Genomic DNA, 15,990 nt, shown 5'->3' with positions numbered 1-15,990 from the left:
TCAGAACAGGAGTGATGTGATCCACTTTCTTAGTGTTAGTGAGGACTCGAGCAGCAGCGTTCTGAATTAGCTGCAGCTTTCTAATATTTTTTTTTAGTGAAACCTGTAAAGACACCATTACAGCAGGGGCGGTTCTAGGGGGGCCAGGGGGGGGGGGGCAGTGCCCCCCTAACACTGACCTCTGACCCCCCCGTGGCTCCCCTAACAATGAAACGTTTTGTTTTTTTTAAATGTATATTTTCTGGTACTCGGTTTGACAAAAACCGCAGGATTTTGTTGCTGTAATGTGAGATTGTGCAGACACCCTTATGTAAAGTAGAGATGTAACTGTTCATTGCCTTTATTTTTATATAAATATGGTGTTAGTGCAAACATTGCACTGTAACTTAAGCTGAAGCTAACAGTAATAACTATAAGATATATCTGAAATAAATAAGTGTACTGAAACAAATACCAATAACTGTATTGCATTGTTTTCTTATGCGCAATTACTTCATACTGTCTAGTTCTCTTTTTCGTCTTGCATTTATGGTGCCCCCCTCAGAAAATAACTGGCCCCCCAGTGGCCCCCCCCAATCAAATTGGTCTAGAACCGCCACTGCATTACAGTAGTCCAGTCTACTGAAGATAAAAGCATGGACAAGTTTTCCAAATCCTGCTGTGACATTAGTCTTTTAATCCTAGATATGTTCTTTAGGTGATAGTAGGCTGATTTAGTAACTGTTTTAATCGCAAATTAATCGCACATTTTTGATCTGTCTAAATGTACCTTAGAGGAATATTTTTCAAGTTTTTAATAATCTTATCAACATATGAGTGGACAAATATGCTTTATGCAAATGTTTATTATCATTTGAACAATGACAAATATTCTCATGAATATTAAACACAACAACCTCTGAACATTACAAATATTCGCCTCAATTCAACCTGGAACCTCTCTCATTCAATAATACAATACAAAGTGTGTGTGTGTGTGTGTGTGTGTGTGTGTGTGTGTGTGTGTGTGTGTGTGTGTGTGTGTGTGTGCGTGCGTGCGTGCGTGCGTGCGTGCGTGCGTGCGTGTGTGCGTGCGATGGAGGCATATGCTCGAACGGGAGCTGCCTGGATGCTGCAATCATGTTGCGCGCACTATCCGTGCTGAGTGTGCTGACTTTTCGTACAATGTCCCACTGTCTGGCTTCCTGCATAAAGTCAAGTGCTCGGCGCAGTTGTCAGCGAAATGTCGCTCCTCTGTTTTCATTGAAACAGCTCCTTATATCCGTTAGCGCAGCTAGCTAGCACCAGATGCTAACAACAACAATACACGTAAGGTCTCACTCTCGCTCGCGCCAGACATACACACACCCTCCCGGTCCTCCCAATGGCCAGTCAGGGCCTGCCGGTGAGCGTGGAAGTGTGGTATGCCACAAGCGGACGGCAGGAGAGGTGCTGTCAGCATCAGCTTGTAGATGGTATTTTAAACTCGAACTCTGAAACTAAGGGGCGGCCGAGGAAAAAAAATACACATGCGTTAATCGCGTTAAAATAATTAGTGGCGTTAATTTTTTTTTGCGTTAATGCGTTATTAACGCGTTAACTTGACAGCCCTAGTATTTACCTATAGAAACAAAGTTTTTTCTGTCCTTTTAAGTAGGATTCAAACCAATTTAGATGAGAATAAGAATAATGCAAGATTTCTTTTCAGCCAGGCTGACAGAGAGCCATAGCTCGATTGAGCCTTCTATTCCCATAGCACTCAGTAGTAATTATTTTATGTGTTACTCTTAGAAACAAAATTAGTGACCTCTTGCCTTTGACCAGTATAGTGTTATCAACGGCTCCCGGAAGCGTGAGTTCTGGTATTACACTGGATAGTAAACTAGAATGCTTTTCATCCATAAACCTTGAACAATTAAATTCAATGATTCTCTCTTCTAAACCATCAACGTGTATGTTAGACCCAATTCCAACTAAGCTGTTGAAGGAAGTTTTTCCATTAATTAGCACTTCTTTATTAAATATTATAAATATGTCTTTATTATCTGGCTATGTTCCACAATCATTCAAAGTAGCAGTGATAAAACCGCTTCTTAAAAAGCACAAACTCGATCCAGCCAATTATAGACCTATTTCTAATCTTCCGTTCCTCTCAAAAAGTCTTGAGAAAGCGGTCGCAAAACAGTTGTGTGATTACTTAAAAAACAATGATTTATTTGAAGATTTTCAGTCTGGCTTTAGAACACATCATAGCACAGAGACAGCTCTGGTTAAAGTCACAAATGACATTCTAATAGCCTCTGACAAGGGACTTGTCTCTATTCTTGTTTTGCTCGATCTCAGTGCTGCATTTGATACTATCGATCATGATATCTTATTGCAAAGACTAGAGCACTTAGTTGGCATACAGGGAACTGCTTTAGGCTGGTTTAGGTCCTATCTATCTGAACGCTCTCAGTTTGTACGTGTCAATGATGAATCTTCCACGCAAACCAAAGTTAGCCATGTAGTGCCACAGGGCTCAGTGCTCGGACCTATTTTGTTCACATTATATATGCTTCCGTTAGGCAATATTATAAGGAATCATTCTGTAAATTGTCATTGTTATGCGGATGATACTCAACTATATTTATCAATCAAGCCTGATGAAATTAATCATCTAAATAAAATTCAAGACTGCCTCAAGGACTTAAAAACGTGGATGACCTTAAACTTTTTGATGTTAAACACGACCAAAACTGAAGTTATCGTACTTGGCCCGAAGAATCTACGAAACAAATTATCTAAAGATATACTAACTATGGATGGCATTAATTTGGCCTCCAGTGAGACTGTAAGGAATCTTGGTGTTATATTTGATCAGGATTTATCCTTTAACGCCCACATAAAATCAATTTCAAGGACCGCCTACTTTCATCTACGTAACATTGCAAAAATCAGGCATATCTTGCCTCAAAACGATGCAGAGAAACTAGTCCATGCATTTGTTACTTCAAGGCTGGATTATTGAAACTCTTTATTATCAGGGTGTACCAAGAAGTCAGTCAAGTCGCTTCAGCTGATTCAAAATGCTGCAGCTCGTGTACTAACTAGAGTTAGGAAAAGGGACCACATTACTCCTGTTCTGGCTACCTTACACTGGCTCCCTATAGAACACAGGATAGAATTTAAAATTCTTCTTCTCGCCTACAAAGCCCTTAATGGGCAGGCGCCATCTTACCTTAAAGAACTCATTATACCCTACTGTCCTACTAGGGCATTGCGTTCCAAGAATGCAGGGTTGTTGGTTGTTCCTAGAGTCTCTAAAAGTACAATGGGAGCCAGAGCCTTTTCTTATCAAGCTCCACATTTGTGGAATCAGCTTCCAGTTTGTGTTCGGGCGGCAGACACCCTATCCGTTTTTAAGAGTGCGCTTAAGACCTTCCTTTTTGATAAAGGAAGGTATTTCAAGTAGGAGAATACATGCCAGCGTTCTCCTCTGGTTTACAGGCACTGTAAATTATATATAATTATGATGATGAATGCATATTTTTTTACCACTAAAATACAGCAACACATCTTTGATTCATGTCGTTTATAACTGGAATATTACAATTATTATTAACTGTGTCTGTAGTCTACAACACAACAAAATAGGAAATAACAACAATAAACACGATTTAAACAGACACAAACATAAACCATTTAACTACATAGCCTACTACTTGTAGAAGTACAAATGTCCAGGAAATATAATAACAACTGCGAGGCTGCACACACGACGCTCCGCTTCCGCAACGTTTTTAAACGCGCCTGGTGGGTTATGACGCAGGAGGAGGTCGCAGCGCAGCGCGGCGCAGCGCGGCGCAGCGCGGCGCTCACGCTTCTGGTGGGATCAGGAGGTTATAGTTAGGGCTGATTAGATTCAGCCCCTAGTTTTGCTGATATAGGCTTAGTTTGTCGGGGGACATCTTACTTCTTCCTTCTCTCTGTCTGTACTCTCATGTTCCGATTAACCCAGCTTCCCCAAATGTCTTTCTTTTTGGTGTCTATATACGCTGGGATCCAGAGTCATGGATGATCCTGCGGTCCTGTGTCCTGGATCGCGAGCCCTGGATCTTGAGTCGTGGCTGTGGTCCTGGATCATAGGTCCTGGATGGATATCCTCGTGGATTCATCTTCCTATTACACAATACACACACATGCATTTCCAAACATTTGGACTACCTATGTTGCAAATGTATTATCTTTTCAATTTACACACGGCATCTATTGCACGTCTGTCCGTCCTGGGAGAGGGATCCCTCCTCTGTTGCTCTCCCTGAGGTTTCTCCCATTTTTCCCTTTAAACTGTGGGTTTTCTTCGGAAGTTTTTCCTTGTACGATGTGAGGGTCTAAGGACAGAGGGTGTCGTATTGTCATACTGATATTTTGTACAAACTGTGAAGTCCACTGAGACAAATGTAACATTTTGGATATTGGGCTATATAAATAAACATTGATTGATTGATTGATTGATTGATTGATTGATTGATTGATTGATTGATTGATTGATTGATTGATTGATTGATTGATTGATTTAGAACTGTTTCCGAAAGTCACACCCAGTTTTCTAGTCGGTCTAGTAATATGTTGTGGTCAACAGTAAGCTTTACTATTTGTGTACCTTGATATAAATAACATTTTGAAAGCAGGACTATTATTTGTATCAAATATTTCTAAAGTTGCATAAAATCTAGGAACTTCTTGCACTAACGCACTTGATCTTAAACTAACTTTTCTGGTGTTTGTAAATTGGGACGGGAAATTATTTTGAAGGCAGGATCAGTCAACTTCCGTCTGCGTTTTGGCAGCTTTGATGCAGGGAGGCTCGCGCTGCTCGTTTCCACATGCTAATCATTAACAGCGGAGCATTACGTCAGGGGCTTGGCAGCACAGAGAGAGAGAGAGAGAGAGAGAGAGAGAGAGAGAATACTTTAAGTATACATATAGCATTTTGCATTACTTTTACTTGAAACAGAGTTTATTTTTATTACATTGTTTTGCTATTTGTACCTAAGTCAAAGGTGTGAAGATACTTCTTCCACCACAGTTCAATACAGATAACAATCAAATCGTATTTATGTGAAAGTAGGCTATTATGTAATAGGGCACATGCAACATGGGCACAATTGTCTTTAGGTAAGAAAGTATTCATTGTATATATATACACGTAGGCTATATGCGGTTTTTTGATTAATAGTACAGCTGTATTTATTTTTGGGTTGTTTCATACAGCAATGCAACATATTCCTCCACCGTGTGGTTGGAGTGTGGTATTACAATTTAGAGACGTCACCAATTTTAAACTAAACTGCACGTAAACACAAAAAAGCCCATTAAAAACACAGGAAAAAACGGTATTAAGTTAAGTTATTAGCACGTGTGTTAACTTTGTATTTATTTTTCTTATTTTATAAATTAAATCACATCCTGCCTTGATATAATGTCATAGATCAGCTTGGAAAATAGGTTTCAATTGTTCTAAACAATTGTATATTATCAAATTAAGAATATATTTGTGGCTGTGTTTTTTGCTATAGGCCTACATAGCAATACGCACGGGTGCGTATTATATTAAAGTGTAATATAGTAAATGGAAAAAGCGGGCTATTTATTTTTGGACATATAAGGTTTCAGTCGGATTGTTTTGTGAGCGAACAGGAAGAATATTCATTTCCAGTTTAAAAATAAAAGAGCCTAGAGACGATTTGTGTGCAACATGTGTCTAAATGCGATCACACTGTGGGAATAACATAGCGGGGAGGAGATGAAGAAATACCAGGAAGCAAACACTTGACATCAGATCGCCGCCTCCTCCTCCTCCTCCTCCTCCTCCTCCTCCTCCTCCTCCTCCTCCCAGGGTCTCCAGTTAAACTACAGAAGTGCAGCTTTCCACACACAGACAGACAGGGTGGTGTTGATTGAGGCGGAGGTCGTCATGAAGCTGGTGGTCCTCGTGCTCCTCCTCCAGGTGTCCGGATGTGCAGACAGCAGGTGCTTCTGTCAGGTGAGAGCTGTCACACAGAGTATCCTGCATGGAGATACAAGTAGCCTAATGTTATTTTACACTCTTCAACAGAAGTGGAAGAAGTACTACGATATTTTACTAAAGTAATAGTAGTAATACCACAGTGTAGAAATACTCTGTTACAAGTGAAACCCTGCATTCATTACTTATCCAAAAGGACAAAAGTGTAAGCAATGCATCAAACAATACTTAATAACCAAAACAAAAAAACTCACTAGGCACAAAGGGTATTTTCTCGGGATAATACATTTAATTATATTTATGGATTATACACTGAAAAAACTGAAAGGTTGATTTAATTAAAGTGATCATGTCAACACATTTCACATAACTATATTTGGTTTCCTTGAAAGCAATAATATTATGTTTAAATAAAAATGATCAGGTTCAACTTAATATTTTTGCTTTCAATTAACCTTATACAATTATGTGAAATTTGTATACATAAAACATTTAAGTCAACGTTTCCGTGTTTTCAGTGTAATAAGAAATGCATTTGTTAATCATTGTATTGTGTCAGATTTTCCAGCTGCCACAAGTATATGATTTGAAAATGAGTCATTCATTGGTATTGCGGTGCTGCTATTATTCAAGTAGAAGATCTCAGTAGCAGCTGTATGCTGAGCATTGAGGTGGAGACATGATTTAAAAAAAAAGCTTAGTAAAACAAATCTTACTGTAAGCAGCAAGAAACAAAATAAAGAAAACTTAGTTTGGTTTTTGTTTTCATCCAACGAAGCTCACAGGAGATCTGGACGACTATCGACGGCTTTAACAACAACCAGCTCTTCTCCAAACTTCAAACTCTTCTGGAGTCCGACTATTACAGGTTCTACAAGGTAAGGCGACCTGACACACACACACACACACACACACACACACACACACACACACACACACACACACACACACACACACACACACACACACACACACACACACACACACACACACACACACACACACATACACACATACACACACACATGCCCACGATCACACACACATACAGTACACAGATTAACCTGTGTGTTGCTTCGTCCTGGGACACTGCAGGTGAACCTGAACAAGGCGTGTCCGTTCTGGTCGTCCAGCAGTCACTGTGGTCTGAAGGATTGCGCTGTGAAGCCCTGCTCTCCTGTGAGTCCCACCCTCATCACTCCTACCTGCTGTAAACAAAACACTCACCTGTGTTTACATCAGATTCACTAACATGTGTGTGTGTCCACAGAACGCAGTGCCAGAGGGGATCAGATCACACAACAAGGTGAGTCAGTCAGGACCAGCTTTGTCTCCGTCAGCAGAGCAGCCCACAGTAAAAACCTTTTTGAAAAAGATCATCATTAAACATATTTGATGAAAAACATTTCTCTATAGTGCACATTAGCACCCCTACATTTCCAAATCGTGAAACTGATTTATAGAATTTAAAGAATAACTACTTTGGAGGGTATTTTAAGACATTTTGGAATAATAACACCAAATACTGGTGTTACTATCAAAATGAATGCATTTGTTCAAAGATGTTGCATTATAACATAATAATGTTGGTATTATAATTACTTACTAACTGGGCTGTAATAATTGCTATATATCTTGAGGTCTTTTAACATTTATTTGGGATATGAAGAAAAAACACATTTTTATGAATTTAATTTGCTTATTAAAATCAGTAACTAATTATGGTTACTTCTTGGATTAAGAAAATTGCTGCATCCTACCCAAACAGTACACTTAAACACATTTAATTATAACATACTTTTAAAAATGTAATACCATCTATTGTTTTTGTTTTCAAATATTCAGCAGAAGAAAAGGAGCAGCCGGTAAAGTGTGAGCAGGCGGAGAACCTCGGAGCTGTAGATATTTCTTTAAGGTGAGTAGAGATAATATCAGATTACCGGGCAAACATTAACGATACACACAATAATACTTTAAAAGTGCAGGCTCATATGAAATATTTCTGTAATATAATATAATAGAAAGTTGAACCGACATACTTGTCTGTTTTCACCTCCAGTAAGGAGACCAGAGAAGCTCTGCTAAACTGGAGCAAACACGACGACGAGGCAGAGCGCTTCTGCGTTGTCGATGGTATGTTTTCAACCCGTCCGCTGAGCAAACGACTGAATGAACTAACAAAAACTGAAACACAATCAATTCTTGTCTTTGATTGAGTACACTAAACACAAGATCCCATAGTATAGCAAACCACAAATGAAAAACACACAACTGCTGATTTGGCATTTGCCTTTCAGGTTTATAAACAGAAGATTCCTCCACCTTGTGTCTTTTAATTAGGATCAAAAAACGAAATGGTTCTGGTAAGATACAAAATAAAAACAATTTAGGGAATATTAAGGTAAAACTAACTAAAATAATGTAAATACTTGAAAATATAAATGTAGAAAGTAGATCATTAATGAGAAATCTGATAAAAAAATGCATACTTTAAAAAAAACTTTTCCATAGGAAACATAATGATGATGAAATACATACTTTTTGAAATATAAATGGAATGATTACTTATGAATGTGAATGAGAAATTGAGCTTAGAGAAGAACAGTTTTTAAAACCTACCATAAGGAATTATAAGCATATATAACTCCAACAAATGTATAATTAGTAGGAAATGTGAAACACAAATTATTTATATATACAGTACATTTCTCAACGCCCAACCTTCCTGGGTCATGATAGCGCTACATAGGGTCTCCTAGTGTGAAAATCCTCCAACACCATTGACTTTAGCTGTCTACTGTTGGTACACACTTGATAAAGAGAGGTAGTCATAGTGATTAACAGCAGACTGTGTGTTGTTCTTCTCCAGACGAGGAGTCTCCAGACTCTCAGTATGTGGACCTGCTGCTGAACCCTGAGCGCTTCACAGGCTACAGAGGACCGGAGGCCTGGCAGATCTGGAACAGCATCTATGAGGAGAACTGTTTCAAGTAAACACTCACACTATAGAACAAAAACAGATCTTCCGATGTGTTGATTCCTATTGTTTAAGATAAACCGAAGGACGAATTGTTCCTTTACTGTATGTGCTGAAAAGATTTGTTCTATTTCTTCAGCTAAGTAAACTGTTTAAACCCCTTTTGGGTCAGCTGGAAACTGCAGCGTTACAAAACTGAAAACAGGGCTGTCAAGCAGTTGAAATAAATGAAAAGTTGACTTTTAAGAGATGCATGATTCCGACATGACAGCAACCAAGCCACAAAGATATGAGGCATTTATGAAGATGAAATCCCCTTCAGTAAATAAGTGATATAAAATAAGCCTACCCTTAAACATCTACAACAGGAGAATACTACCTGCAGTCTGATAAGCATGAATAATAGTAAATGAATGACAAGGAACATTTTCCTGCACAATGAATACTTTTACTTATCCTACTCAAGTAAATATTGCTGATAATGCATACTTTCACATAAGAAGGTTTTGAATCGTATTTGCATTGAGTGCAGTGTTGGTACTTTTACTGAAGTAAACAATCTGAATACTTCCGCCACAGCTATAGCATGGCTAAATAGCAAGTTTGAATGTGATCAAAAACAGCATAACTCACCATACTTTGTGCGTGTACTACTTCTTAAATACTAGAGTTCATAGTTTTCTCCCTTTACTTTTTCTCACAGGCCGTATACGATCAAGCGACCGGTCCTTTCCAGCCTCTTCCATAGCAGCCCAGGAAGTGAATGTAAGAGCTCCTAACTCTAAATTCAAACCAACCTTTTACTTCACTTGTGTATGACAACAACATTTTGTTTCTCTATTTACAGCAAATACTTTCTACAGCTGGCTGGAAGGTGAGCTGACATTTCACCTGAAAAGAGAAAAGAGGTTTTTTTGTCCATTTCTATTAGTCAACTCTGTGTTTGTGTCCCTCAGGTCAGTGTGTAGAGAAGAGGGCTTTCTACCGGCTCATCTCCGGCCTCCATTCCAGCATCAACATACACCTGAGTGCCAGATACCTCTTAGAAGGTGAGACACATTAGCACTTTCACAAACCCTCACTGATTCACTCAGTCATTCATTGTCCTCCTAAGTCAAGTGCAGCACAGGAAGACAGAAAGAGTGTATGTATTTTATACTGTTATTTCTTTGAGAATGACAGAATGATCTTGATAAATATAAATAACGATGCAGTTAAGAGCTACAGTATTTCCCCAGCCGTGAATCCTAACCACCTCTCTCTGATTCTTCCTTCCTTCAGACAGCTGGTTTCAGAAGAAGTGGGGTCACAACGTGTCGGATTTCAGGCAGCGCTTTGATTCGGAGCTGACATACGGCGAGGGCCCTAAGAGGCTCCGCAACCTCTACTTCCTGTTCCTGATCGAGCTGCGAGCGCTGGCCAAAGCTCTGCCCTTCTTCCAGCAGCCGTCCTTCAGGCTGTTCACTGGCAGGCCGGAAGAGGACCGCAGACACAAGGAGCTGCTGCTGCTGCACATCCTGCAGCTGGCCCGGTCAGTCTAAGCACTGACTCCAGATCTGTGCCTGTGTCTCTGGAATATATATATCGTTTCTACATATTTTACGTAGAAAGAGCTTTATATAAATATTTTTTCATTGTTTATTTAAAGGTGTGTTGTTTACATTTCACTAAAAGCACATCCAACTTCTTTCTTCATGTTTGGTAAGATAATCCTTTTTTAAATACCAGACAGTAAGCTAAACCTAACTTAAGTAAACTAAGGAGAGATACATTTAATTAAAGACTAAATTAAACAGTGAAAGAGTAGTTATTTGTCTCTACTTGGTAAGTCGTCTTTACTTAAAGTTAAGTTAAGTTCATTTTTTTTTAATTGGCAAGTACTGGTGCGAGCAACTTATAATGATGTCCAATGACACTTCAATTCTCTCAACTTAACCTAGCTTTATTAAATGTCAGGTCTTTGGCAGGAAAGACTATTTTAATCAATGATTTTATCACTGAGCACAATCTCGACTTTATGTTTTTAACTGAAACTTGGATTGAACAAAATAACAGTGCAGCTGTTCTTATCGAATCAACACCTCCCAACTTTAGTCTTTTAGTCAGGCATGAATACATAAGAAAGGGGGTGGAGTTGATATTATTTAGAATGACTCCCTTCAATGCAGGAAGACATCTTATGAGAACTTTGCTTCTTTTGAATATGTGGCCCTTCAGCTGAAATGCTCCTCTCGAGCTCTGTTCCTAAATATCTATAGACCACCCAAATACTGTGCAAGCTTTTTTGATGACTTTACTGAACTGCTGTCTATAGTGTGTATTGACTTTAACTATGGACTGACTCAGCATGTGAACGATTCCACGCACAACATCTGGGACGGGTCAGCTTTCTGTCCCCAGAGTCGGAACTAAACATGAAGAAGCAGCGTTCAGTTATTATGATCCATATATCTGGAACATACTCACAGAAACCTGCAGGTCCACTGCAACTATTACTGCTTCTTAAAGTAGTATTTTTGGCTATTTTCAAGCTTTATACTTTGCCAAACTATAGATTTAATCAGGTCGACTTCCAATTTGGTCAGTATCAAAGGTGTGACTGTTTATTTCCTTCCACATGCTTGTTTAGTATATAGTGAGTGAGGTAGCTATGGTTACATTTACATAGCATTTCAATGACAGGGGGAATCTTTTAGTAAACGTGAGCAATATTAATTTTTGGACAACAGGGGGCACCCTTTTAAAAGAAAAAGTGAGTTTGGACATTAGGGCGGACTCCATACTAGTTTGTTTTGCAATATTTCTTTTAATTTCCCCTTACTGTGTTTTTCATATATAAATAAATATATAATCAGACAAAGTGAAAAAAATGAATGTTACTATTATTATTGAGCTATAATTGTAGCTTGTTAACACTTAATTGAAGTAATCTGTCGGACACTTTATGCCAACCCTATGCATTTAGAAAAGGGTCCCCCCTTTTGTGCAGAACTAACCTTTTAAATAAGGGTCCCCCCTGTTGTTCGTAGCTTTTGTTGTCGAGATCTAACTTTTACTATGTTAGAACTAACTTAGTTGGAACTAACTTTTTAGATAAGGGTCCCAGTTGCCCGAAAATCCCTTTTTCTAACTTTAGTTAAACATCCATTTGGCCTTCAAAGTGATCAATTGTGTGACCTTCAGGAGGACATCCGACTGGCCTTCCTCAACATCTCCAGGATCATGGACTGTGTGGGCTGCTTCAAGTGTCGCCTGTGGGGGAAACTGCAGGCCGGTTATACATTAGTTGTATAAATGATGTTCAGTATAATGTGAGGGCAAAAGGTAAAAGATGCTGTCAAACCATTTTAAGTATTTTATTCTGATTTGCTCCCTTGTCTCACTCCCGTAATCAGACTCAGGGATTAGGAACATCTCTAAGAATTTGTTTTCTGAGCGGCAAGCTTCCCACGTCCAACGTCCAGCGACCCAGCTTCCAGCTCAGTCGACAAGAGGTCGTCTCCCTGCTCAACACCTTTGGAAGGTTGTCGCATTACATTTTCACATGTAATCCTCAGAGTAAACTTGAGTCAATTGAAGTGAGAATATATGCAACCAAATTTAAATGTCTATTCTTTGTGTAACACAAATGTCCTGCAGGCTTTCTACAAGCATCAGAGAGCTGAAGAACTTCAGGTCGCTGTTAGCAGAGGAGGGATGACACTGTGGAGATCAAGTCTTCTGCCTCAATCCTGCTGAAATGTTTCAAACTTCCAACAGAGTTTAACAAAATTAATTACTTAGATGAAGATGAAGCCTTCATTATCTGAGCGGCAATGGTGGATATTTTACTTTAACAGTAAATAAATACTTTGTTACAAGTCCTGCTGCATTCAAATGTTTACTTTTATAAAAGAACAAAAGCATTATTAAACTATACTTAGGGTCCAAAAACTTAAGCACATCAGTATTTAGAATGGCCTTTATATTATATAACTTTCTTATATTTATTGTTGAATAAATATGTGCATCAAATTCATTTTGCTGAAATGTGGAGCTACGTCTGAGTAATTATACTGCTTGGTAGGTTAATCTGTAACAATACATCATCAATTGTTTATTTGATTGGTATTATGTACTAATAATCGAAAACTGCAAATGTAAAAACATTGTAAAATAAGGGAAGTGGAGTAAAAGTATAAAAGTGATTAGAGCCATTTTTGGTTCAGTTGCACAATGTTTCTGTTATGAATCTTTTTTCCGAAGGATGGCGCTGTTTGTAAAGCAAACCGATTTTTACTGATAAAAACTACATTTAATTTCTTGGAAAAGTCTTCATTAAAGATGAAAAGAAGAAATACATGCTTTTTTCCTTCACTTTTTGACACTCCTGGCCGGAGTTTTATTTCAGATGTTTAAAAAAAAAGAAAAAAGGGAAGGTTCTGTCCTGTTGGACGGATGCAAAAAACGACAGATCCAGACCCGGTCAAAATATCGGGAAAAGATCAGGACAGACAGTGTAAAAATGGTGGAAATAAACAACTGGGCAAAAGAAGTGACACATCCAGACCTTTATATATACAGTCTATGATCCAGACTTGTCGGAAAAGGGAAAAGAAAGACTTTTCTGGACCTTGCTGTAAAAGTAAAAAAACACAACAGATCCATACCTCACCGAAAAAGGGAAAAAACACATTCTCTCCATACCTGGCAAAACAAGGGGAAAAAGCGACAGTATAGGTCCGGAACTGGCTGAAAAAGTATATAAAATAATGAAGAGCTCAGTTTGGTCCTGGTTGAGCTAAGGAAAATCCTGAGTCATCATGTAGGTAGGCTATGCCTTCCTGATGACATTTCCAAGTGGAAACATGTATAAAAGAATGTAGGACCTAAAACCGAGCCTTGGGGAGCACCACAATTCCGTGGATATTTTTTAGATGACCATTCATTCATGTGTATAGAAAACTGTCTATCAGTTAGGTAAGATGTAAGCCAATTAAAAACCATACCAGAAATGCCAACAAGATGGTGCAGTCTACTTAAAATAATTGTATAATACTGTATCAAAAGCAGCGCTTAAGTCAAGTAATACTAAAACTGAGAGCTTGCTCTTGTCTGCATTGCTTCTGAGGTCATCATAACTAAGGACATAACTGACCATTGTCTGTGGTTAACAGTAGCAATCAACTTAAGTGCCATTTCTGTCCATGTTTTACATTCACACTAACACAGTAACAGTTGGAGAGTGTTAGTGTGTAACTATGGAAACATAGAGTGTGGAGAGGAATATTTTCAACGTTTGTTTCATGTAGGCAAAGATAGAAATGGCTTGTCCCTATTTTCTCACAGTGACATTCCACCATAAATAATCAGTAGTGAATTAAGTATAAGTACTAATGCCACTCAAAGAATAGTCAACTAAATGTAACAATCTTTTTCGTAAAACTGTAATTGGTAATTGTTATCCTGCAGCCATGATGTGAGCACTATATATAAAATATGTATGAAATGTAGACATCATCAGTAAGAACATTGAATGTATGTTCCCACAAGCTGGAGTTGTTGAAAGACTCAGCAACGTAAACGGTGACATTATTTCGTAGCTTACTGGGCTCTGGTCAGTGGGAAGCAAACTGGTTCAAAGTTAGTTCAACTTGCGAACCAAACAAGCACAGAGCATGCACAGAACTCATTTCAGTGCAAGTGGTAACTCTGGACTCTGGATAAATGTGACAGCCTTCCTCACTATTTTGAGTATTTTTTTAAACTAAACAGTCAATAGAGTGGTGAAGTCCCTCCCTTCCGGTGGACCTCCATGGAACCTTATTTCGGAAAAATTATGTATTGAAGTCAATGGCAGTGTGATATTCTTTTGGTATGCGTTAATTATAGAAGATGGCACTTGGCTTGTGGTGCCCAAAAATCATGACCTGGTTACTCAAGTTAACCCACAGACCTTGTTATCAGCGGTTTAATTTAGCAACTATTTTTCTTTCAAACAAACTACACCCCACAGTGAATGGGCAGGGGTCTATGTGCTATAATACAGACAGTGGCCATAGTTTGGCATAAAGAAGATAGTTCCTTACTCAAGTCAAGGTCGGAATCCTCAGGATTTCTGTGAATTTCCCCATTTTTTTGTTGTTGCATAAATCCAGTGCCCTCTAGTTCCAATATCCAAGATAAAGGTGTATACCTCCTAAACTCAACACATCTAGATCAATAGCAATTGTGGCAAGCGAAATATGCATTTTTTTATTTAGAGTGAATCGCCCCTTTAATGTCAACAGCTGCTCCTGTTTGAAGCTTTCAATTAGATTTTAAAGCTAGCTTGGGTCAATAACTAATGACAGAAAATCAGAAGCAGTAATTCTAGATGACATTACACGCAATGTTTTGAGTAGATGCATTCAAAATAAAATAAACGTGTTTTTTGTTTTGAGTAGATGCATTCAAAATAAAATAAACGTGTTTTTAAATGACTAACCCTTCTGTTTGCAGTTGGGTGTGCTATCAGGAGCCCAACTACAGAGGGCCTCACTACATCCTGGAGAAGCGCGACTACAACAACTTCTCCGACTGGGGCAGCCAGAACAGCACCGTGGGCTCCATGCGCAGAGTCCGCTTCACCTGAACACCTGACCCGAGTCCTGCCCACGGGACTCCTTAAGTCAATATGAAACCTGCCAGCTTCTCACACACACTGCAGAACCTATTTTAGTAAATAAACTGGTTAAAAAAAATAAAAGTTTGCATTTTCCATTGTTTTAAAATAGATTTTATTTTCATTTAAAGGTTTAATAATTTTGAAATGGTTGCAAATAAATATAAATGTTAGTGGGGATTCACTCAAACACGTTCATACAGAAATATTAGTTACAAAACGAAAACCTGATAGATTAACAAATCCATATATCAGCCAGCTGTCATTATGAAGAAAGTACAACAATGAAAATACAACCTCAGCCATTTAAAACCTCTTTAGTTTAAAACAAAAGTAAATACTGTTATATCCAACATAACACAGCAGCTTTACGGTACGTCC

The 15,990-nt window shown here is 38.5% G+C and overlaps 1 protein-coding gene across 1 annotated transcript; it reads left to right on the top strand.

The window, feature by feature from the left end:
- Positions 1 to 5,893: 5,893 nt before the first annotated feature.
- On the top strand, positions 5,894 to 13,249 carry ero1a (endoplasmic reticulum oxidoreductase 1 alpha). The gene is given in 15 exon segments (XM_034109033.1): positions 5,894 to 6,007; positions 6,768 to 6,787; positions 6,789 to 6,867; positions 7,085 to 7,168; positions 7,260 to 7,291; positions 7,824 to 7,904; positions 8,049 to 8,122; positions 8,859 to 8,979; positions 9,670 to 9,731; positions 9,814 to 9,840; positions 9,923 to 10,015; positions 10,248 to 10,501; positions 12,060 to 12,236; positions 12,362 to 12,489; positions 12,606 to 13,249. Coding segments are annotated over 15 exon segments (1,362 nt in total). The 5' UTR covers positions 5,894 to 5,938; the 3' UTR covers positions 12,667 to 13,249.
- The last annotated feature ends 2,741 nt before the right edge of the window (positions 13,250 to 15,990 follow it).

Source organism: Pseudochaenichthys georgianus, chromosome 3 (genome assembly GCF_902827115.2).
Source record: "Pseudochaenichthys georgianus chromosome 3, fPseGeo1.2, whole genome shotgun sequence".
Classification (NCBI taxonomy): domain Eukaryota; kingdom Metazoa; phylum Chordata; class Actinopteri; order Perciformes; family Channichthyidae; genus Pseudochaenichthys; species Pseudochaenichthys georgianus.
The sequence above is the reverse complement of the archived record's forward strand: the minus strand, read 5'-3'. Positions and strand labels throughout refer to the sequence as shown.